The sequence below is a fragment of the Notolabrus celidotus genome, chromosome 7 (genome assembly GCF_009762535.1).
Source record: "Notolabrus celidotus isolate fNotCel1 chromosome 7, fNotCel1.pri, whole genome shotgun sequence".
In the NCBI taxonomy this organism is placed as follows: Eukaryota; Metazoa; Chordata; class Actinopteri; order Labriformes; family Labridae; genus Notolabrus; species Notolabrus celidotus.
In genome coordinates, this window is record NC_048278.1 from 26,050,947 (window position 1) to 26,076,540 (window position 25,594).

General features: G+C 38.8%; 2 protein-coding genes across 4 annotated transcripts in view; one reads left to right on the forward strand and one right to left on the reverse strand.

The window, feature by feature from the left end:
* Window positions 1–762: 762 nt before the first annotated feature.
* Window positions 763–17,302, reverse strand: sh3d19 (SH3 domain containing 19). The gene is made up of 21 exons (XM_034688375.1): window positions 17,156–17,302; window positions 11,716–11,755; window positions 10,422–10,462; window positions 10,141–10,180; window positions 9,757–9,901; window positions 8,922–9,102; window positions 7,811–8,836; window positions 6,647–6,760; window positions 6,369–6,481; window positions 5,892–5,932; window positions 5,591–5,804; window positions 5,430–5,498; window positions 5,167–5,310; window positions 4,997–5,054; window positions 3,359–3,489; window positions 3,184–3,227; window positions 2,862–3,091; window positions 2,102–2,151; window positions 1,724–1,910; window positions 1,236–1,336; window positions 763–1,133 (listed from the first exon to the last, which is right to left on the reverse strand). The coding sequence occupies exons 1-21, from the start codon at window positions 17,235–17,237 to the stop codon at window positions 1,026–1,028; spliced, it is 3,159 nt and encodes a 1,052-aa protein (XP_034544266.1). The 5' UTR covers window positions 17,238–17,302; the 3' UTR covers window positions 763–1,025.
* Window positions 17,303–20,308: 3,006 nt separating this feature from the next.
* The window catches only part of fam160a1a (family with sequence similarity 160 member A1a), a 36,220-nt gene continuing 30,934 nt past the window's right edge, over window positions 20,309–25,594 (forward strand). For 2 of the 3 annotated variants that reach the window (XM_034688726.1, XM_034688727.1), the window contains exon 1: window positions 20,309–20,624. The gene's annotated coding sequence lies outside the window, so the exon portion shown is untranslated. Of the gene's footprint in view, window positions 20,625–24,080; window positions 24,139–25,594 lie in introns of all 3 variants that reach the window. The other variant, XM_034688728.1, reaches the window with a different exon arrangement.

The following is a 25,594-nucleotide window of genomic DNA, read 5'->3' on the forward strand; positions in this document are numbered from 1 at the left end:
GGGTTTCCAACATTTGGTAATTCAGGTGAAACTTGTGCACCAGGATGTGAAAATATTTAACTACTGATTTTTATTTTTAAATCTGGGGGTGTTGTGACCATAGACCTATAAGAGTAGACACCACATCGCTACTAGATATTGGTGCTGACGAGTTGTGGGGCCACCATCTTGGTCCGATCACCCACTCCACTCAGTGTAATATGTTTTGGCAGGCGCAACTCGGTGTCAGCGTATTTAATCAATCATAACTCGCTGAATACAAAACTGATTTTCATGCGTTTTTTTCTTTTTCTTCGAACGTCATACATGTAGGTATGACACAGGACACATGGTTTGGCATATTTTAATATTCATAATTGGCTTAACAGTCATAGAATATTCTGATATGTGATATATGTGATGTATGATAGGTATTTTGCCGCACAGTGCTCTGGCATCTTGAAGTCTGCTGCTTCAGTTTACATTTACAGGTAGGATCATGGGTAGGATGACCGGACCAAGATGGCGGCCATATTTCTTGGGCCCCAGCACCCAATGTGGCGTCCACTTTTTATGTCTATGGTTGTGACATCTAGTGTGAACCCAATTCCATTTGACTATTACACAAAGCTGAATGGAAGGTAAAAACTTAGTTCTTAACCACCTTATGTTCAAAATGCAATTTGGAGATTTTTGAACTGATCAACCATACCAGAAAATCATAGAAGCCACTAGATGGAGCTGTTGTACAGATATAAAAAGAAATCAAAAAGAAACTCAAACTTCAAAATCAAGTATATTTATTTTCCAGCCAGCATTACTCATTGATCTATAACCATGTTCAGTTATACAATAATTCCATAATAAGTTATGGCAGCAGGTGAAATTACAATGTCATACTGCTTGGAGCTGCAATACTGCATTCCAGTGTGAGTTCAGTTCCACAGCTAATAAAAAGTCTATGCTTGGTTTTTCTATTTCAGTTCTGACCATTCCAGGAAACAGTGTCTTCTTTCCTTTGATGTAGAGAAAGCAACATGGTCCTCTCACAGTACTTTCACATAGTTCTTGGGGACCAGAGCCCTTTTCCCTCTCAGTTCACCCATGAACCATTCTTCATCAACAGACTCCAGATTGGTTACAATGTCCCCAGCCTAAGAGAGAGGGAAGACGTGAATGGCAGAGCTCTTAGTAGACTTCTTTGGTCTGTGATTTTGAACAATATAATTAAATTGAAAAAATCCAAATCAGTGTACCTGCAGAGAGAGCTCCTCCTCACAGTCTGATGTGAAGTTAAACAGAGCCCGGGCTCTGCTGCCATCAGTAGCACTCTGCTGGTTATCGGCTGACTGCGGGCCTGTGGAAGGAGGTGCTTGATTGAATTAATAATTAATGAAAAGTTCAGCAAACTGTCAGTTTTAGCTGAAATATACAGAAGATTCATCAATCGTTCTTTATGACTACATTTGTTTTATCTTAATAAGACACAGTGAAGACAATTTTAAGTCAATTTCATCAATTAAAACTATAAAGTCCTTAAGTATGACTTAGAAAAAAACGATTACCCTACATAGGTTGAAAAAAAAACGACGCTAATAAATGACTTGATAGTCAAAGTATAAGAGCACTTCTTGCACCTCTGACATGATAAACAATAGACAGGATGGGAAGAACTGGAGCAACTAATGCACTTGATGCAGTAGTTCTGTCAGATCAACAAACTGTTGCCATCAGAGCTTCATACCTGTGCTGCTCTCAACAAAAGCTCTGGGGAAAATGCCCTCTCTGCCGTTGAGCCGGCCACAGCTCCACTCAGCGTCCACATGCTGAGTGATCAGGATACGGTTGCCTGTTTGAAAGGAGAGGTCATCTTCTGAATTCCCGGCAAAGTCATACAAAGCCACCACCCACTCCACACTGGACGGAGATGCCTGAAGAGGGAGCGGAGCAACAGAGGAGATGGTCAAGTTATCAGTGATGAAACTTTTTTTTTTTTAGCAGATGTGAAATATAAGGCTAGAAAAAAAGTCTGAACTTTGATTTGTTTTTTAAGAACATATTCCGTCTGTTGCGAAACCAGACTCTTCCTTCAGATGCTTCTGTTAAAACAAATATGGGTTACCTGAGCAGGTTTGGCAACTTCAGGGTGTGTATTCGGGGAAGCTACCATGCCTATGGAAAAGAAAGGTGTACAGGTTACAAGAAGTTTAAGGAACTTATTATAATCAGGGGACATGAAACTAGAACAAATGTCATGACACATGTTATTAAGTATATGTTTTAATATGTTCACAGTAAGTTGTAATTTGTCCAACTTTAAATACTTGGGAGTTCTCTCTATAGCTTAATAATTGTATGATCGTTATACCTTATTCTTTTTCTAGTCTGTATTTCTTCCCTGAACTGATGAACAAGAAGCCTTTGAAACAACACTTAAAATTTCACAAATGGACTTACAGATAAAATAATTTACTGTAATATTTTTCTGGAGATCTTCAGACAGAACAACACAAACACTGGGATTGATTTTGGGAGGTTCAACTTCAACTCTGGGCCATAGTATTTCTAAAATCTTGCTTTTAGGCTTTGTTGCTGTGTGTATTTAAGTTCACCATAGAGAGGTCTTTTGTAAACAGCTATTTAATGAAACAAAAACAGAAGCACAAATTCCACACATGCCATTGAGGGAAATGCCAGCCAGCACAAAGGAAAAAGGATGAACAAAGGCCCTTCAAAGCTCAACATAGCCTGCCTTTTCTTTCAATACAAGGATCAAGAGAATAACATTTTGGTCTTGTGTACATATTCTTATTTTATGATGAATATAAAAATGTCTAGCTAAATGGCTTAAGAGTAAAAAGAATGAATGGATTCCATCTTACCTGGCAGAGGTATCCGTGTGGGCTTTTTGTACTGCTGACTTGGCAGTGAAGGCAGATCTTCAATGATCTCCACAAAGTTTAGAGGGAAGATTCCGCTTGATGCGCCGAGCTTTCCCCGAGCCCAATCGTCTCCAAAGTACTCACTCAGCTGGATCATATCCCCTTCAGAGAAGGACAGCTCATCACTTTGCTCGCTGTCAAAGTCGAATCTGGCCACGCACCTCGGGCCACTGATGAAGAGGAGACAATATTTAAAACATCAGATTCGATCATCAGTGTAGCTTCTACAACCTAGCACAACCACAGTGATGTAAAACAGTACCTGACTGCTGCAGGTTGTGGCCTTGGAGGCTTTGGTGAATTTGACTAATGGAGAAATGAAAAATAAGTTATTTAATATAAGCTTCAATAAATCGTTGTTTCTAATGACAATCCTTGTTGTCAACAAAAGAAGAATGAGTGCTTTGCAGGAATGGATTTAAATGTTGTACACTTACCAAGACTTTGACATGATTAATGGGAAAGAAACCAGTAGATCCTCTGCAGGTGCCATTGTACCACTGATTGTCTACCTGCTCCACCATGGTCACAACATCACCTGCTCTCAGACCCAGTTCTCCTGGACCAGCTGTATGTGCACAGTAAACACAGTAGCTGTTTATGGCACCATTAAATGAGTCTCAAAATAGAAAACAGATTTTTAAAAAGAAATTTAAGGAACAAAGATTTATTGTATATTTTTCCCCTTAATGTCTCTTTTTAGACAGCATGTATCACAGATTTCAAATTTAATTGACATGACACCTTGGGAATACAATTTATTGCCTAAAACAGTGTGTAAAACAATATGTGTCTTAATATCCAACAGCTTTATTAATTGGCTTCAGTTAGTGCTTTTAGATCAAATTTTTCAACAGAGCCATTTTTAAAATTTGCTTTTACCGCATGCTACCAGTCTTGCTGGGCTAGTTAAGTGTGCTTCCTTGCTCCAACATAAAGACTGGAAGCTCAGTGACAAATTTAGCATGACTCTTTCAAAAGTTTAAAATACTGAATTCAACACCTTAAAAGTTCTGTTTTTATATTGTTAGGTGGACTTAAAGGTGCAGTTGGTAGGAATGGGGTTAAAAAAACGGTTCTTTTTTTCAGCTGGGTTTGAAAAAAAAAGTCATAATACCCATCGGTACTCATCAGTAATTGAAGTAATTTGAGATTATGGCCAAATCTCTGTGTTTTTCAATGCCTTTGTATCAAGCAATCTTGTTATTCCCCTTCGTTCCCGTTATCACGAACCAATCAGAGCTACTCTTCGACTCTCTGTCCAGATTGGTCAAGTAGTGGACCCTACTAGGTTGTCCTGATTGGCTGGGAAGCCGGCACTAATTCCTCCTAGAACAAGCACGAGAAGTAGGGGAAATCTGGTGGGGTGTGGTAGTGTTGACATTCGAAATCTCTCTCCAAACTGATGTTTATATCACAACTACCAACAGCAGCTTTAAATGAGTATTCGTCTTATTTGAATGTTTTAACAGAGCCAGTATTTAGCTTTTACGCCCTGCTTCCAATTTTGCTAAGCTAAGCTAGTTTGCTTCTTTGCTCCAACATAAAAACTGGAAGCACAGGGACAAAGTTAGCTTGACTCTTTCAAACATTTCAAAATACTCAATTTAACAACTTAAAAGCTTATTAACTATCACACTGTATCTTGGTGTGCTTAAGGGAGTATTTCTTTATTTCTATCTTTTGACAGAGATGTTTCTGTTTTAGCTCTAACCTCCTGCTTCCAGTTTTGCTTAGCTAGGTTAATTTGCTTACTCTTTCCAGCACTAGGACAAAGCTGGCTTGGCTTTCTCCAAAGCTCCAGAATTCAGCTCCTCTAAAGCTCACAAATTGTGACACTACCTCTAATTGTTTAGTTTGTACAGATTTTTTCACTTTTGAGTTAGCCATCCTACTCTAGTACGGCACTAACTCTACCTCAGTTGTGCATGACAATTTCATAAATACAATACATGTTCGCTACAGTCGAATCAATCTTCTCGTCAAACTTGGCAGGAAAGCATTTACGTTAATGTTATGTGCGTGTCTTACTGCATCTCTCAGTCACTATAAGCTGCTGTTCGCTGGTGAGTTACCTGGATTGAAGTCATGTACAGCCTGCACCTTCAGGCCAGATCCACCTGAACCTGTACTCTACAGGGAGAGAACAAATATGCTTAATGGTTGATGCATTAAAGTCCACTGGTCACAAAGTTAAGTCTCAAATATCTGAGACATATATTCACTAATGGAGGAGGCATGTTACCTGTGGTGGGGGCATGTGTGAGACGGAGGACAGTGGAGTTATAACCTTCATACGAGCCTTGTTGACTCTGCCTTTAGCATCTCCAACTTGGCACTCAAATGTATTGTGATCTATTTCTTCTAGCAGCAGAAGCACTTCATTTTTCTATGGAAAAAGAGCAAGCAAGGTATCAACTGTTGCTGTATCACCCTTATAGGTTAAGCCCTTTTACAGGCATTTGGTGCTATTATTGCCTTTTTAGCTGTTAACAGTAGTCAGGATACCTGAAACGAGAGTTCTCCTGTATTACTCCCATTGTAGTCAAAGGAAGCAATCCCATGGGGAAGTAGTAGCTGGAAAAGAAAGCAAAAATGAAACGGGTGCTCTTTAAGTAGGTATTTTAAACATGATAACAGACACAAGTTGTACATTCGGGATTTCTCACTGTGTAGTTGTTGTAGAGACGGTGGCCTGGGTTGGGCCTTGGAGGTAAGATAGGCCCTTTCCTGTGGGGCTGATGATCATGGGGTTTTGGCGAAAAGTTCCATGATACTGAGTGGGATCGACCTGCCCCCTGAAGGCTGGGTGGGGGGGGCCTTCCTGGGCCTATTTTGGCTGGAGGTGGGCGAGGTGGGGGGTGTTTGTTCGTGCTTGGCCTCCTGAGGAGGAACGCCATCATGAAGATAAATAGAGCATCATTTTTACAGTGCACTATCATTTGCTAGATTATTTTCTTCTTCACTCACCGTGGTGGAAGGGAGGGCTCTGGTCCGGATTGAAACGAATGCTGCAGAAGAATTGAAATGTGGACTTTTATTAGAATTACAACAAATGCACAGCCTAAAGCACTGGAAACCATGGAAACCAGGTTATAAAACATAGCCATATCTAGCTTCAACTCAACAGCAGGAAATGTGTTCCTCATGATAGAAAAGCTTATTTGTTTGTGGAAAGCACTGGAAAGAAGCAGGTAAGCCAACAGCTGACAGACAAGATAAACCGGATTTAGAAGGACTCTGAAGCCATAATGCACCAAGTCATAGTTTATAACAGATATATACTAAAGATAAACTAACAGCAGATACACTAGGCTAGAAAGAACAAAGACAAACAAGCACTCAGTAGATGTATTTGTGAAAATCTTAAACTTTTCAGAGGTGTTCCTGGGGCTAATTTGTAATGTTTGTAGGTATGTGACCCTGCAGAATGATGGAAAGTCCCACCTGGATGGGGAGGACCGGTACCCGGCTTTGGTTGTGGTTCACTGAGCTGTTTAGGTAGCCTACAGGTTTCTGAGCAGGGAGAGGAGGGGGGTTGTCCTGAAATTGTTCTGAAACTGAAAACAACAGAGCTCTCTTTGCTTCAACAAGTTTTTAACAGAAACAGGCACAATATGTTAAATAACATTAAAGTACAAATACAGTGTAATGCTAGCAAACAACTGACTTTTATTATGACAGTAAACACAAAATATTAACAATAACATTGGAGATGGACTCACATGAATCCGCTTTGCTGGGGACCCTGATGGTGGTTGGTCTTCTTGTTAAGCTTTGTCGAGTGAAAGAGCCTCCATTGCTGTCTGCACTGAGCTGAGGCTTGACTGCGTTATTATCTAAACAGAAAGATACGTTAATGTAAAGCTTTGTTTTTAGGTTAACAGGAAGTATATAACTTAGAAACTTACAGTTTTTGGAGTTTCAATCCAAACCAGTATCCATTTCAATATTTGCTCATGATCCATGTTTTTCGTTTATTTGTTTGTTGTTGTTAAATCTTTTAAGATTATATCAGGCTTATTGCCTTTCGAAAATAGGTTAATGACACTATTAGCATCCTGTATTCGTCTCATGCCTTATGAATTATGTATGGAGCAACATCCATAAGGCAGTAGGCCTAACTTAGCATAAAGAATGGAGGCATGGGGATACAGCTAACCTTTTCAGAGTTTGTATACACCTGCAAAAACATCAGACCTTACAAATAAATTGTTTTTTTTCACAGCTTTGATCCACACACAAGCACTGACATAAAATAAAGGTTGTTTTCATGAGTATTTATGTCCTGTTTCATTTAAAGAAATCATGTTTACATCTGTTTAGCATGCCTGTGCAGCATCTCTGCCCGCTCATGAACTATCAATGGTTTTAGCATATCACTTGTAAAATAGCAGTCTCTACATGAATAGCTATATATTAGAAGTCAAATGAGTGTGTTGTAAGAGAGGATGCTTCATCTCAGAGAATGATGTGCATCAGTATTGAATCTGTTTAAATCATCTAACTTTTCTTCAGAAGAAAAGAAGAGCACGAGAAATGTGCTAAAAAATTAGACAGTCTCAAAACTTTATACCAAGTTCTTCTTCTTGTGAACATCCAGTACTATAATCTATTTTCTCTAATTTAATAGAAAAAAAAAAAAAAAACAAAAAAAACAAAAAAAAAACAAAATCCTCTTGACAATTTTTTTCTACAAACATGTTGAAACAAAAATCAGTAGCAATTATCCTTTGAATTTCTAGGTAGAATATCACTTAGTGTCAGTTTCATCTTATTTTCTCAAAGTCATACTGTCAGTTCTCATCTTCCAGCCTCATATTTTGAAGTCATCAAACAGATGAGTTATGTCTTACATAGTATAAAACATCAAACAGAATGTTACTCACTTGTTGGATTCTCCACGTACATATTCTCTCTGGTCATAGAGGAGGAGTTGTGATTGTTTATATTGAGATTGGGCTTCAGAGGCTCTTTTACAGGCTTGACAGGCGGTGTCGGAGGTAGAACTGGTATGGGTTCGTCCTCATAGATGCATTCAGACCTGGTCAGTACAGACGGACGTGATCTCTTTGGGATGGCCGCCTTGTTGTGTAGAGTCTCTAGTTCGTCTTTAATAGAGTGTCCCACAGGTTTCTTTGGGGGCTGAGGTCTGGGGGCTGGTGTTGGGCTCTGGGGGATGTTTGCGGTCGAGACATTTTGATTGTCTTCTTCAGTACTCAGGTTAAACTGAGGTCTTAAAGCCACAGAAGGTTTAGCAAGAACAGGAGGTTTGACGACTGCTTTTCTGGGCATAGGTTCTGGTTTGGCTGGTTCAGCATTTCCCTCCTCAACAGTAACCTGGCTTTCAAAGGCCTGGATCCTGGCACGGATGTTGCGTTGACTGTTGGTGCTCATATCGCCTTCAGCATTTTCACCTTGTGACGCCCCGTCTGATTGATTAGCAATGCCACAGATCTCCTCACTCTCGTTATCGGCACTAAAAACCTCCAATAACTCCTGTAAATACTTATTTGAGGAGAAGTCTTCTTCTTCTTCGGATTGAGTTTCCCCACAACTTTCACTGAGCTTGACTAAAGTCTGAACTTTGACCTCATCTGTATCAAGAATGTTCACTTTTTTTGTACGAGGAAGTGGAACAGGGCGTTGACTGTGTCCCAAGTCTGAAGAAGAGGGAGTAGTTTCAGCAGAAGGGGCAGAGGGATGTTCTTTTGGGTTATCCCAGTGTACAATGACAGATCTGGTGTGTGTTTGTGTGGAATCTGTTTGCTTTAAATCTGTATTGAAGTCACTTTGGCCCTCAGTGCTTGTAGGTGCCTCAGTATTTGTTCCAACTTTCAAATCAGACTCAGTATCTGGTTCCTTATCTAAAGGTTTCGGCAGTGACGGCCTTGGAGGTTTTTTTGGATTTTTACCTGAAAGACAACAAAATTATTATGAAGGGAACTGAATTTCAGAGCAGAATTAGACAAAAACCCTTTTGATTCTTGCATGTCTCACCAGCAGGTCTTTTCCCTTCTGTCCTGGGAGCACCCCTGGAGTTTGAGGCGACCTCCCTCACAGGGTCGGTCTGTGTGGCGCTTGTGGTGGTGCAGGTGATCCTGCGGGGGGCCGCAGTAGGCTTGACAACGTGCTCTTCCTTGGTTTTCTCTTCAATGACCTGGTCATAGGATGGTGGAGGCTGAGTCGTGAAAAAGAGAGCCGTTTACACCCTCGCACAATGTTTCCAGAACCCTAATACTGACCTCAGGATATTTTATATGGAAATTGATGAGATTAAGTGGCTGATATTTTTTAGCATAAAGCTGCTGTCTGACTTTATTTGAGGGTAGTTTGGTTATTCCATCTGCTGAAAATACTCGTTTGTAAGTGTCGGTTTTATCTTTCTATCTCTGAAGGAAATGTGCTGAAAATACTCCAAAGATTTAACTCACAGAAGTGAAATTCTAGACTTTAAAATAGACACGTTACATGTATATTTGAGGGATTTCTATTGCGCATCACATATAATTCTACAGATTTCTGCCAACAAATTACTTCAAAAGACTGATTCATGGCAAATTGAAGGAAGGCTTTAGAACTAAATCAAGATTTTCTTGATAGCAACCAAAAAAATTCCATTCAACGTCTACTCAAAACTTTCAGATACTGGCTTCAGCTTTGCTCTTGACTTGTTCAAACTTTATGCCTAAGTTTTTTTTCATGTTTTATTGGTTTAGAACAGATGCTACAAAACAGCAGAGAACCAGGGCAGACCCATACAAAGTACCAGGCAATGTTCAGTGATGAGAAAAATAAACAATCAGTTAAACAGAATATGTCAGACAAGATCTACCTGGGAAACAGGCTGGATTCCTGTAGACCAGCCTGACTGAGGAGGAGGAGGAGGAGGAAGAGGAGGAGGGAAACCCACAGACGCTCCTGAAAACCAACTGCTACAAGCTAAAGGCTCCGCTGAGACGATTGTGATCTCTGGTCGCCTGAAATACAAACCAAACATGTTTATGGCACCAACTCGGATCACCAAAATACACCCACATTCAGTTCAGCTTACAGATCAGTTATTGCTCATTAATAAATCAATTTATTTCTTAACTTAGATGGCAAAATATATTTCTAAATCCACATCAATGAGAAGTAAACTGTAAAGTCAAGAAAAAATTTAACACTAAAGAAATAAATTATAATAATCTATGTTGGGAGAAGTTGTTTGCATTACCTTCTTTCTCTGGTGAGGTCACTCTGAGAGTTTGATCTTGCTGGAGGACGACAGATCATAGTATTTTAATTTTCCTAAACCATTTTTATCATTTTTTGGTGAAACAAAATACATTTAAATCATATAACGGTAACTGTATTGTCACATTTACAGAGCGAAAAAAATAATGTTAAAGAACATTATAAATTCTCTCATAATGATTAATAAGCTACAGTAATAAAACTTCCCTCTGCTGTTTTCATGTACTCTCAAAATGTGTCTCACGTTCACCTCAGACTTACTTCTTTTGATAGCAGCTCTTATAGAGGACAGAGGTCCTGGGCTGAAAAGAAAGCAGAGCAGAGGACAGGGATCATTAAGGTGTGGGGCTCGCACAGAACAAAGGCTGCTTCATACCTTTTTGGTGACTCAGCAGATAAAAAGGCAGCCCGGGGGATTGTCATATTATATGCTGCATGCTGTGGTTTAACTCTGGAGTGATGCAAAGATGAAGACTTTGAAGAAACAACTGACTTTCAACTACGATACAGGGGAGTACACTGAGCCAGTGCAGGGTGCTGGTTTGTAGAAAGAGCTGTGGGAACTTCAGGATGAACTGAAAACTGTTATTTTTTCTCAAGTTAACAACTTCACAAACAGAAGTAGCCGGAATAAAGTTTATGTCGTAATGTTTTCGTTAAGGGAGGCTTGGATGAAGTTAAGATTTGCCCCCAGTACCATTCAACAATGATGTTGCAAAATCTGACAGCTTTCAAATGTATATAGCCAAAAAATAAAATTCCTGCAGCTGTTTTTCATGTGCTAAGTTTAAATCCACCTACCTTAAATCAACATGGCGCTCACTTAGAGCTCCTGATTCCAGGTAAACACACGACAAAGACAACTGTTCTGCACATCACCTTATCTTCACACAGGAGCTGAGCATATTTGCTCTCCTCTGGCTGTTTATCACTCAATTTTGAAGATTACTTCCTAATCCTTCAATTTCATCGCTTGACACCAGCAACATCGCTATCAGGATCCCTGTTTCCTTACTTTTTTCCTTTAAAGGTGTCAAGATCAAACAACTCTGTGCAAAACAGTCTCTTCACCACAGCTAATTCTCCTGACAGTGGAGGCGGGTGCATCATTAACACGTTTCCTGCTCATTAAGGACCGACTGCAGGAGCATGATGTAAACTATCAGGGGAAAAGACCCAACAATACATGGTACATGTGGTTTATTTTATTGATAAGCTGAGCTGTAAACACAAGAAGGCAAATACATCCTGTGTCTATGGAACCCTGACATATTTTCTTAATCTCTATAACGTTTGTAAACACCATCTAAAAATGCAGCATGACGTATTCGTCCCTGTGTTGACCTGTCTGTGAGCCTGTGTGAACGGATTAGCGCAATGATTGATCCATTCACATCCTCCCTAACAGAACGTCTGAGCGGTAAAGGGGTCAACCCACATTCCCAGCTGCACACTTATTATGTGGAACTTGATAACCGTTTGTGGATCCGAAACTTTTGCAAGCAAGACCAAAAACAAAAGTGAAATTGTCCCATGTGAAGAAAAAGTGACATACCTTAAATGTAAATGATCTGCCTTTGTTCTTTCGGGACGATCTGCAGAAGGAAACGGAGTTTTATGAGTGGAGTGTTGTAGTAAGGGTCACATCCTTGGCACTTTTTAAGTTTTAACATCCATGATGAGTGAGGAGTTAAGGACATGTAACACTTTTAATAAAGTGCATTGCCCTCTATTGTCAGAGATGATAATGTTTCAAAAATACAGACACCTGACCTAATGGGTTTCACTTGCAAATAAAAGCTGTGCCAATCACATGATGGCAAAAATTATAATGAAAAAGTGAAGATCTTGCAGAATACTGAAAAAAATCAGCTTCTAAAACTGGCTGTTCTGTCTTGGTTCTACTTTAAAAATGTATAATCTACTACAATACAAGCCCAGTAGAGTATCATAATGAATGTTGGTACCTCTGAGAGTGGATGTCTGAATAGAGGCTACCTATATTTTGCAAAACTGATGGTCTGTGTTTCTTGTGCTGAATGGCCTCAGGTGTGCAACAGCAGCAGGAGTTGAGAAGAGATGCAACATGAGAAAATGGATCAGCATGCCAAACATATTACATCTTTTGATAATTATCATTGGCTGTAATTAGCTGCCAGGCTGCACTTACTCAGAAGTTGGGCATTAATTTAAAGGAAGACTGACCGGTCAAGTCAGCTTTCATAAACTACATACTTTCCGTTCAAGTCACAGCCGTAGTTGTTACTACTCTCATGCTGGATCTTTACCCAGCTGGAAGCAACAATTATTAAATCTGGATGAACCAGTTATTCTAAAATAACCTCCTTCCTTGATACTAAGAAAATTTCACATTTCCTTGTTTTCAGAGTTTCACATTTCATGTCTTTAATTGCACCTAATTCACAAAAAGTACATCAACAGATGGATAAAAATGTATGCACTGTAACTGTACAAAAAAAATGGACCAAACTCTGAAAAGTCTAACTGCACTGTCTTGTCTTTCAGCAGAGGGTGCTACAAATGCACTCAGAATAGTACACAGATACCCCTCGTGTTAATATGATTCTTTAGGAGTGATGCTCGATAGTCTGAAGATGTGGAACAAGGCTTTTATGAGGGATCTCTATGAAATGTAAGTCTATGAGAATAGAAAATAATACATTCAAAATGGTATTCAGTAGGTACTCAGACCAATGAGACAATAACTGGTCCTCGCTATTTGCTGCCTCTGACACATACAATACACTCTGTTCTCATCTTCCCTGTCCCATTAAGAGTGTTCTTATTGTCATGCCTAAAAGTAATGGTAAAGGAGCAAAAAAACTACATTCACATCACAATCTATTGGTTAATAGCTCGTGTAGACATGTATCAGTAATGAAAGCAGAATATTAAAGCTATAGACCCATGCAGCGCTGGAAGTCAGCATTGTTGTCATTGCCTGTCACTAGAAACCATGACCTCATTTCCCATCAAATCCACCTGTCACACCTGCTACTCGTTATCTGTTAGCAACACAACACGCTACTGCCTCATGTTACACTTTAACTACAGAGAGCTGCGGCACTTTTACTTGGTAGGTAATACCTGTTGAAGCCAACAACAGGACAAAGTATCAATGTCATTACTTCACAATGTGATAATCCTGACTAAAACAGCACAGCTGTCTGTTTATAAATCTACTTTCACCAATGTGTGTGATATGCTGCTACCTTCAAAGGAACATTGATGTCCCTACCTGTTAGGAGTTAAAAGATTGAGTATAAAATCTCCAGCATCAGCAGTATAATTCCACTCTCCTGGTCCATCTGCAAAGTGTCAGAGTGACAAAAGGCCTTGAAGCCAGCAGTCACACACCCACATACAACAGAAAGGAGAGGGAGGGCCTTGCTCTATTGCTGCTCTCCTGTGTTTACCTGGCCAATCTAATGAACTGGAATGCGGTCATTCAGGAAGTGAAGGTTGTGCCCCACAACACTGTGCTGTCACTGTCTTTTTTTTTTTCAAAGTAAAGGTTACAGGGATACACTTTCTGTACCACTTGTGACTTGCATCCATGTAAAAGTAGGCCGACTTTAATTATAAACTGTAACATGAATGATTTCATCCATAGTTCTAAATTATAAAGTCAGAGATTGTTTGTATACGGGAATAAAACTTTAGACACAGAGCACCTTAACTCTGGTTTGTACAGCTCAAATTACTTGTACAATTTAGAGAATGCTGCAGAGTAGGGTATAAAATAAGAACAGTGGATCAGGAAAAGAGAATGATACACAAGAACTGTCCCAGCAAGAGACAGAAGTCAAGAAATGAATCAATAAAGTTAAACAAAATGAAAAAATAAATAAAAACAGGAGACAGTCAAAGACTGCTACAAGACTACAAAACTTTAAGAAGTTACTTAAGATCTCAAAAAATGAATCCAAGTAAAAAGGCATATTTCTGAGGTGACGTTGTATGTGACGAGTAATAACTTCTACAGTGAAACATTTCTATCTCCAGTGCATGTTGAAGTGAAGTGAAAAGTGGGGAGGTTCTAACTCATCCATCCAAAATATGACAACTGAAACTTCTGCACAGATTTGCATGATTACAGGCGTGGTTCAGTTGGCTGACAGGCTGGTGGGTTGAAGCTGTTTGCCAGGTCGCCAAAGGCCTGCTTCAACTCCACCTCTTTGTTTATGTCTGGGTTAACTGAAAGATTGAGTCATAATTACCAATATGGCGACCACCATCATTTGGCTTCATAAAGCCTCTTCAGAAACCAGTGGACGACATGACTGTGACTATATTCTTGTTTTATACACTCTATGGTACCATGAACTTAGGCAAAGCTAACAAGCATATTTAAAGCAGGTGTAGTGTTTACAATGTCATTTTAGTTTAGTATCTCTGCTAACATGCTAACATGCATCTGAGATTGTGGGAATTTTGAAAGCTAAGGGAACATATCAAGCACATGTTGATTAAGTTTTAATCTGAACCACAGAATTCAACCAGCTGGGGGAGCTAGACTCAGAGTCAGCAGATTCCTAAAATGATCCAGTGATGACCATGAATATGTTGACCAAACATCACTGCAATATTTTCAACAGTTTTTGAGATCTCCGAACCAGCAAAAGACCAACTGACCTAAAAAACAACAACACTGACCCACATTTTTTGAGAGAACAATTGTTAATATCTGTGCTAAACGTGCTTGTTAAGAAGTTTTGGAAATTTTAAGAAATTGAAAATCCATGCCAGATGACAAACCCAGTAAATCCCTGCTTAAGATATGGATTGCACTTCTAATCACTGTTTATATATCTCTTGGTATTTGTGGGTCATTATCACCTGAAAAGTCACCACAAACACATGGGAGAGAAAGCTGCTGAAGTCAGCAGGGAACAGTTTCCCCTCACAGCTGCGCTCTCACTTGAACACATGCCGACATTACTCAGCAGAGCAGCAGCCGTCACGGAGCAGCTGCTGAAACGCATGGCAACAAAGAGGGGAAGAAAGCTAAACAATCTGCCTCCAAGTCTCACAGTACATCCTCCACAACTTCGTCTGATAAAATGTTGGCTCAAGTCTTTCTACAACTTATGCTAAAGTGTTGTTTTCCAACAGGCAGAGGCAAGTCTGCTGATTCAATATGACCATGAAGGGATGACCACAACATTTTTGTTGTTGTTCAAAGATGACTGTACGGTAGAGATTTGTCCTCACTTGAAAAACACTGTATATTATGATGTTGTGAGTGACTAACACTGTGTCTGCAGGAGAAGATTATATGGTGTTCAAGCTGGTGATTCACAATGGAAAATACCTGAAAAGGTGGATGCTGTTTATCCATACTTCTGAGGGCCAATGCAAAGCATGGCTGATCGAACACATTATGTTTACATACTGTTCTTGAAGGATGAAAACCAGCACTGAGCGCAGACAAGTGAAGCTTGTTCATGACACAGCAGCCAGTTCGACCCGAGAGACTGACACAAGTCCCCGTCCAGACAGCTGATGGGAACAGGGTGTGGTTGGGGGGTTGGTTTGGGATGGGGCTGTCTGAGCTGGCACATTGGCTGCAGATAGCTGGGCAGGGCAGGGCACAGAGGAGTTCATGAAGTAATTGTTTGCACACCAGGTGTTGCTAAGAAAAACACATGGAAAAACTCCTCCTTAATCATAACATAATGAATTACTCTTTGTTTAAAAGTTAAAAGTATTGAAGTTTAAAATTCTGGTATTGTGACAAGTCACTCAAGTGAGTTAGACTACAAACAGCTGAATTAACTTCTTTATCAGCCTTAAGTGACATATCTCTCAGTGGCGTGAGGGCACAAGTCCCCATAATCACCAGGTGGTTGACTGCAAAGGTTAATGAGGTCACTGTAAGAAAGTAATAGGCATGTTTTTAAGGCTTGTGGGTACTGTTACAGACCATTATCATTCACTGAAAAAATACATTAACTGCTGCTTGGTAAAATAATGACACTTTCACTATGGAGCAATGATATAACAAAAAATTAAAATGACATCAAACCACCATTTGTCTTAACTTCGACTATATATTAGAAACTTTCAACCAAAGTGTTTTCTTCTAACTTTAAACCAGAGGACAAAAACAAAACAACCAGCCTCTCTGCTTCAAGCTGCAAAAGAAATGGTGTTTCATAGCACCTAAAGGAGAAGCAGGGGTACTAAAACATCCCTCTATTCAAATTTAATTGATAGGGCTGTCTGTATGGTTGATAATATTGTGTACTACAGGTGTACAGTGTATTATTTTTCAGCATTTTCTGATAGCACAAAAGCTGTGTAGCTTAGACTCGGGTAAGTATTAAGTATCAACTATAAAATGCTTATTTCCATTTGGAAAGTGAGTAAATAGAAAATAATAAACCTAAAAAACAGTGGCCAATGAACAATGGAATAATCAAACGAGTCCCTGATGGTCTTGTTTTCTTTTGTAACTCATAAAAAGAAGAAGTATTGATTTCAGTCATTTTCATAAGCAGCTAAAACTCCTTACTGTAGCTTTAATACGCCCCTGTATGTTATATGGGAATGCTATCCACCATTTATTTAGCTGCCTTATTTCAAACACATTTGAGTTATTATTATTAACATATTTTAATAGTGCAGATATAAAGCAGTAATCTTGAATAACAGGACTGTAAATTGATTGATGTTTTCACATCATGACTGAGAATATTTACCCCTCTCTCTATAACATTAGAGCTTAGTTTGCAAATTAAGGTGCGCTGTTTATGGACGTCGTAATTCGCAGTAAATCAGTGAAAACTCCAAATAACTTATCTTTTGAAATAACCACAACACTCAGTTTAACTGGCAATTTAAAGCCATTAATTAAGTCATCAAATTGTCAAAAGTAGAAACAAATAAACAGGTCATATTCATTCAGTTTAGTAGGCTAAACTCTCTTTATACCAGAGCAGCTCGACTGGTACTTTCCCCAAACATGCTACCTGTTGTCTGGCTCCTGCTCCGGACGTCCCGCTGATCTCTCCGTTCCCCCTCTCCCTCCTCTATACGCCGGGCTTCAGCCATCCGGATTTAAAACAACCTAGAAATATATAGTAAGTATAAAGTTTCTGGAAACTGAGCTAGTTCATCTGTTTACACGGTCGATAAAACACGGGCTGCTCTCCTGTGCTCTGGAGGTTTCAGATGGTTCCTGCCCTCAGCAGCTCCCCCCTCTCTCTCTGCCCGGCTGTGGATGGAGGGAGGTGGTGCCACTCACTGTCAGGACCCCAACCTAGGCAGACTTTTCTATGGGAATGGAGTACATGCCGGTAGCCATGCAGGATTACCTCATGATGAACCAATGATCAGAACTTTTCAGACAAAACAAAGAGACGATTGGCTTGGACTTGTTTGGGATATGTCCTTAGGTGAACCCTTAACAACCAGGTAGCTTGCATGTAGGCTGGGATGTGGAGAAATAAAACCCACAGTGATTTAACTTTACACAGGGTCTTCAACAAGGTATAAAGAAACATGTTCAAATCCCCTTTGAACAGTTTGTTTTCTGAAATGAAGACAACATTTAGATTTTGGTTGTTTATAAATCTTGAGTTGATTATTTTTAAAGTTTTATCTCTAAGCATTGTTCATGATGATTTTTTTTGAGACCCTCTCTAAACAGCCAAGAAACAAAGTCTAGTAGATTTTTTTCGTTTTCAAAGTGATTCAGTTTAATTAATATATTGAAAACAACTACAAGTATATAAATCATCTACTACGATAAACATGTTTTAAAGAAACACTTAAATGTATGCAGTTTGCTGGACTTCAAAAGTCATCTGTTGTTTTGTTTTTATAAACTTTCCTATAGGTACTAAACCACCTTTGATGTCTCTCTATATGCTTTTGTTGTTGTTGCATCTCAAATTCTCCTATTTCAGTCATCCTCAGTAGTGCAATATAACTTCTGTAAGTACATTTACTCCATAAGTACTTAATTGAGTATTTCCATTTTGTTACCTGGCATTCCTTAATATTGTTGGCTTCACTTTTCATTATCAAAGGATTTAATAGTTATTTTTAAATGTAAACTTTGCCTAAGTACTTTTAGTGTGTTACTTTAGTGTGTATTAGTAAATACTAAAATAACTCAACTCAACTTTATTGTCATTCATTCTGGATAGCTAGTATACAGCTGAACGAAATTTCGTTTCTCATGTGGCATGTGCAAGCAGTGCAAGTGCAAATAAACGACAGACAGACAATACACTGACAACAAAGACAGAATATGAATACAAGACAAAACAACAACATGACGACAGACTAAAAAAGGGCTGACTATGTGAGTTAAACTAAACTAAACTAAATATGGATAATGGGGGGGAATAGATAAATAGATAGAACAGTGAGTGAGGTAGTGCAGGGTGCAAATGTTGCAATATATATACATATATATATATATATATATATATATATATATATATATATATATATAGAGAGAGAGAGAGAGAGAGAGAGAGAGAGAGAGAGAGAGAGAGAGAGAGAGAGAGAGAGAGAATAAATAGAGCAGCTAAACTATTGAGTTGAAATAAATAGGCAGTAATAAATAGTTATAAAAAACACAGAAGGCACAGTGGTGGTCATTGTCCAGTGTAAAGTGGCATGTAACAGAGTCAAAATACTTACACCAAATACTCAAAATTAAGAGAAAAATGTGCCTACTTCTTGCATCACACGCTGAGCTGTTGTAAACATAACTGAGGAAAAATGCAATTCAGCTGTTCTTACACTAGATGTCACTACATACCTTGTAATTCTTGTACCCCAGTGAAACAAACTCAAATTAAATACTACTACTACCATAACTACTACTTCTTATAATCATAATAATCATAATAATAGTTATAATAATAAAAACAATAACAGTAATAATAATAATAATAACAATAATAATAACAATAATATTATAAATAATTTATTATTAGTGTCATTATTATTGTTATTATCATTACTATAACTTTTCTTCTTCTTCTTCTTCTTCTTCTTCTTCTATAATTATTATATAATTAAATGGGATTTTAAATATGTCTTTCTCTTGAATGAGTTCCATTTGGAAGCATTGTCATCACCACTAAAAAGAAACACATTTTTTTTTTCAGTTTCAATTTGTTTAAATCACCTGAGCTACCTTTATCCCCGATCAAGTGTAACATTCAGGTTCTGCTTTTTTAATGACTAGGAATATATTCTTAGTGTGTAATTCACAGTGATTATGATAATGCAGATGGAAACACCAGATAGATTTACCTCAGAGTAAATGGCTTTACTTAGAGCATATGTACTATATATCAAAATAGAGTTTTATGTTGACAGCTTCATAGTCTTATCTAAATCAGCTTGGCTGGCAACCAGGTAGGCTATGTCTATTTTTTCTTCGGCTGTTTAGTTTTTGTCTCCTTTGGTCATAAGGCTCCTACTCATCCTCTTCTAGTGTTTCACTGATTCATTCAGCAGGTGGGGACATATCACAGCGATCTATGTAAAATGTGAAATACCTTGTTCATTTAATATTACCCGACAGAATAATTCATATGATGCCTTGTCCATCTCAAAATATAGATTCTGAGGAGTGGTTGACTATGGAGTAAAAACAGCCAGGCTGTTTAAACCTAGTGAGCCCACCCACCAGGAAAACCAACATGAAATCATCTGAACACCTGTTTTATTTTTACATGTGCATGGGAGCCATTCATAATTTCTTACAGGGTCATTTCTCAGGAAGCAATATGAAAAACACATGTGAAGACTACACTGAGTAACTAATGGTTCTGTAGATTTTGGCGCCCCCCTGTGGACTAAGCAGTACATATGTTCTATTTGTTGATTTTGTCCTGTAAATGCAAGTAGGTAATTTTAATACAAAACTCATCTTGTCTTTTAACAGTCAAGTATCACTCATCAAGAATCTTTGCTGTGGAAAAAAAAAGACTTTCTGTAGCCTGTTGTTTATAGATCCACTCACACTGTAGCAGCAGTTTGGGACATCAGAAATAACTTTACAGAAGAAGAACATCTTGTCACAGAAGCTCTCATTGTAGCTTACAAAGAGGCATGAGTTTTATTTTCAGTCTGTTTCATAACCAGCTCCAAACTCCTCACAGGAGCTTTAAATCTGAAACTCTCCAGCAGTGGAGGTGGGTCTGCTGTAGCTCAGTAGGAGGAGCGTTCAGTTGAGGATTAGAGCTGCTTCACCTATGAGTGTGTATGCAGAGGACCAGGTTAAGTAGCACGGCTTCACTCAAGGACTGTAAGGCGTACTGTTATGAAAGAGGGACACTGTGCATCTGCGAGATCGAATAACTCGGTTCTGTGCTAGGACTCGGTGTGCTGAGTGAGTCAAACCTGCTGATCGACGCCGCCGCTCCACACTGCTGTGCGCTTTTCACGTCCAGCCGGAGGATCCGTCCCACGGTAAGAAACTCGGAACAGTACGCATGACAACACCTAGTCTTGTGAACAACTGTGCCTTATCTTACTGGTTAAATTATAACCTGTAAGCGGTATTTCTGTAGTTATTGGACCATGTGTGTGCGTTTGTTTTGCTTTCTGTGACAGTTGCTGAGTCTGTGATTGACATGTGCGGGTGGGTGGAAGGGTTGGGTAGCCTATCTCCAAAGTGTTCTTTCAGGGGGAACCAGAGGTCTGCTGGGTTTTCTGGGTGATCCCCAGCTGAAACAAGGCTAATTAGAATCATTGCAAAGTTGTAAAAGTGTAAAACGTATCTGTCTCTGCTTTGCTTCATTGTTGTGTTGTGTCTCACCATAGAGACAAACCAGACCCACCCTTTGATTTCCAATTTTGCAATCCCAGCCACTGCTTAATAACATGTTTTCCATTGGATCTGGTTTCATAATCCTGCAGTAACTTGCAGTGCTCACAGCACCATTCCTTGATATATTACAGCCTAACCATGTGCTGTTGTTTGCTCTTGGCAGTTATTTTACAACCACATGCAGGTCTAAGTCTGGAGGTCAGACTACCTTCCTACCTGTCCTGGTTTACCTCCAGACCTCCTGCTGAGTCCTAATGAGCTTTGAACTCAGCCATCCATTGTGAGGGAGAATAAAGCATGCAGGCAGTGTTGTGTTACCTGAAAACATCATGAATGTTTTAGGTCAGGCTATCTTGTGTGAGCGTCATTCCTTCACAGGTGTTCTATTCCACCTGTGAAATCAATGCTGTTTACAATCACCTGATGTGAACTGTGCTGTGGAAGAAATTTAATGATGTCATGTGTTGATCAGGTTGTTTTTCTCTGTAGAAAGGGGAGCTACTTCATCGTTAGTTTCATTTATCACAAAATTGCCAGAGTGGTTATTTTTACCGCCCTGTTTGTTTGTTTGTGTGTGTGTGTGTTTGTTTGTGTGTGTGTTTGTTTGTCAGCTGCAAGTTTCCAGAGTGTGTGAGTACTTGAAAATACGTTTTTTTAGGGCTGCAACTAACTTTTATTTCCAGTATGACTCATCCGTAATCAAACCACTGGTTTATTTGTATAAAAAGGTGCAGGAAACTGTGATAATGCTGACAACAGTTATTGTCTCCAGAGTTGGCACATTCAAATTATAATTTTTTTCAAAAACCAAAGGTCTTTAGCTTGCCATCATGCAAGATGTAGAGAAAGAAAGAAAGAAAGAAAGAAAGAAAGAAAGAAAGAAAGAAAGAAAGAAAGAAAGAAAGAAAGAGAACATATCCCACAGTTTTTAAACACAGCGTTTCCTTAAACTTGTAAACTTGCATGAAAATGCTTGAGTTAAACATACATAAACATACCAAACTTTGAGATGATTGCCTCTTATTTATTATCACTTTTATATTCTAAGAGTACATTCGCAGCATTGTGCATGAAGGTCCTCCCTCTACACTTGCCAACCCTCTGTTTATTTAGGCTTGAAAAAAATTTCTTACTTTAGAAATTGACATTTGAAGAAGGAAAACTTGAGCACAAGCTCTGTGTATGAGTGCCCAGTTGTCATGGAGCTGGCTCAGTTCTAGTCATGTGACCTGTGTGGCGTTTCGCTCATGGTCAATTTCACATTCCGCCTGCCCACCCGAATCAACTGCCATGTGTTGTCACGTGACTGAAATTCCACAACAAAGTCACATGATATGAATTAAACCCTCTCATTTTCCTTTTTTTGGTCGAACTGTTGCTTGATCTTAGATCACAAGTGTCCTCCACAAACTTCAAAATCAAGTGTGTCTGTACTAGTGGTCTTTGAGACGGTCTTAAAACTGCTATTCATGTGGATACCTTTTAAGACCACTTGTAAACCATGAGTGACCCTTTTCTGAACTCTTGACTATGAGCTGGGTTGCTCTTAGTCACGGAAAGGATGAAAATAGATCAGGTTTCTCAGGAGGATCACAGTTTTAAAGATACTTTCTGATTATGTAACAATAAAGGATGTGACATTACGTAGCTTTTCTGATAGTTGAAAAAGGTTTAGTGTAATTTGTCATCTTTCTTAACAACACTTAATTTAGGATCAGGATCAATTTGTGGAATCTCAGATGTAGGTGTAATTGAAAGTCACAGGTCTCTGCCTCATCAGTTCTGCTATAGAGTCTTGAGTAACAGATGGAGGATTTGTCCTGATGGCCTCGTTAACATGATAACTTTCTGAGGAACGAGAAGAATGTGTGGTTGACGAGTCATATATGTAATTACTTGTGATTTTCACATCAAATATAATGGAAGGTCAGTTTGACTAACATGCGTGTTATGGTCTATAACACAGGAATACTAGACTATGAATCCTGGTCATACTAATGTTGTTACATGTATAGATTCAGATCACAAGTTTTTGATTTGGATCAGATTCAACACACCTTGCTTGTTGCTTTCTATAGGGCTACACAATGTAAAACTAATGACAAGTATTTTTAAATATTTCTTGATCACAAAATACGGTGTAAATTATAATGTGTGTGTGTGTGTGTGTGTGTGTGTGTGTGTGTGTGTGTGTGTGTGTGTGTGTGTGTGTGTGTGTGTGTGTGTGTGTGTGTGTGTGTGTGTGTGTGTGTGTGTGTGTGTTCTTTTCCTACCACATACTCGGACAGCTCAGCTTTGTCCCATGTTTGGGATTAGCCCCACATTCCTTGCTTTCCCCAGACAGACCTGGAGAAGTAACTAACACAGCCAACATGAAAAAGCTATGTGGCAATGATGCTAGCAGTATGACCTAACAGTTAAGCCAAGAGTGAAGTTACAGCATACTTTTATTTAACCTTTTTTTCATTGAAAAAAATGTTCATTCAACATTGTTATTTTCTTTCCAGGGCATTACATAAGAAAGCTGACCACTCTTATGTCTGTTCTTGGAGTATTAAGCTAGAGCAGGGAGCTGATTTGCCTATTTTAGCTTAAACACAGGTTACACATAGAAGCAGCTAGCTACAGCATCTTTTCAAGGTTTAAAGAAAACCCTATCACATTTTCAATTGTTTTATCTGCATCTTTATTTTACTTGTATATCAACAGAAATAAAAAAAGACTAATTGTGGTTGTAGCAGGGGATAGGATACAAGCTAAAGCTATGTGTTGGCATACAGAAACCAGACAAGTACCAGGCAAGTCTCTTGCCATCAGAGAGATTGTGTGGTTTTACTTTTCAGTTAGTTTACAGATTAAACAAATCACAAATGTTGCCATGAGAAACCTTCTTATGCTAGGTAAGGCTATCAATGTACTGACTTAAGCTCCATACCTGACATACTGACACCAGAGTGGTCTTTTCTGTTAGGTACTCTAGCACACATTTTTACTTTAATACTGATGGGACTCTGAATGTGGTTACATAGATAGAAATTGAGTCTTTTATGTCTGTTATTGATCCATTTGTTAATCTCTAGCTCTTTGTTCAACAGAAAACTTCAAATGGCATCTTTTGAAGAAGCATCTCTTCAGCATTGTGAAGAAATAGAGGTTGTAACCAAGTCAGGTTGAACCACTTCTGTTATCTAAGAATGAACTGGAGTGGAGGTACAAGTTATGGGTACACCTGCAGTTTGTCTTATGTCATTAAAAGTCATTCACATGTATAATGTATGGCATTATTGTGCACATGCCACAGTTGGCCTGTGTTTTATTACTTTGACAGTGAGTCAACATCCCATACATGTTTTGCATCTCTTTTGCATTGAAAATGAATGGTAGAAAAGGTAATCACAGGGGCATTGTGCTGCTAACTGGAGGCTCAAGTAGACATTTCCTTTTCCTCAAAGGAGCTAATTTTGAAGGAGTCATCCTATTTTTCCAGGGTTATATATTTGATAACATTGTTAAATATCAGTAAGATAATTTAATGCAATAAAAGCAGTTTTAATGGTAACAATTATAGACCACTGGGGAGATAACACAGACCAAAATCAAGGAAACAGTTTTTCCCCGAATATGAGGGCATACATTTATGGGAGCAGAAAATCAGAAAGCTGTAAGTTGGTCATTTCAACATCTTAACCCAGGAAAATACACATTGAAACACTTCTACCAAACAAACCTTCACAAGTCTATTTTCATGTTTAGAGTAAAGTGAAAACATAGAGCTCCAAACCTCAGTTTTTAAGGAGCTATATGTTTTAAGACGGAAAACGAAACTGAGTAAAAACAGGTTCACGCTTATCCACACCCAAGCAAATATTTGACACAGATGGGGCCCACAGGCATTTTGGTATGCTGTGTATTCCCTTTAAAACAAGCTCCAGATTTTGCATTAGCTGTGCATTTTTTAAGAGAACTCAGTTTCATGTCATGAACGATCTTTTCATCCAGTTAGCTAATGATGTGAGTGCAACGCTGTAGCTTGCTGTCATCCCTCTGATAGATATCTCTGAGGTTCACAGACACGCCGTATCTTCTGTCCCTCTTTTCATTCCACATGCAAACATGGCTTTTTTATTTTTTTTAAATCAGCAAGTACGTGATGCAAACGAGCCGCAGAGGAAGCAGCAGGAGAAGAGATAGGATGTACCCACACTAAACACATTCTTATCTCTCACAGAAGCCCATTGTGGTGAGGGGATAGGCTGAAGCCTCATACCAACATGAGAGAAGGAATGATGTCATCACCAGTCCACATTGTGTACATACAATGTTGTGATTCAGCCTGTGAGAGAGAGAAAAAAAACAATGTAAAAAACACTGTAAAGAATGTTTAGGTAAAGGTACATTTTTGGAAATTAGAAAAAGATTTGTTAGAATAACAAAAATAATTTTCCTATCCCCAGATTTCCATTTGAACTTTTTATAATTGCAACATAGATGCATCAAAACCCATAATGTCCTGGCCATGCTAAAGTATCAATCTGTCAATATGCTGATGATCCTCTCTATAGTGCTACAATGCTCTACTCCCCAGATGCAGACAAGAATACAGATGGCA

What these genes read in the sequence shown, in the direction of transcription:
- sh3d19 (XM_034688375.1), bottom strand. Translation starts at nt 17,237, where the DNA reads ATGGCTGAAGCCCGGCGTATAGAGGAGGGAGAGGGGGAACGGAGAGAT. An exon ending in GTACGTGGAGAATCCAACAA is followed by an intron (nt 6,761 to 7,810) that starts GTGAGTAACATT and finishes CTTTCTGTTTAG; the next exon opens with ATAATAACGCAGTCAAGCCT. An exon ending in CACACGGATACCTCTGCCAG is followed by an intron (nt 2,152 to 2,861) that starts GTAAGATGGAAT and finishes TCTTTTCCATAG; the next exon opens with GCATGGTAGCTTCCCCGAAT.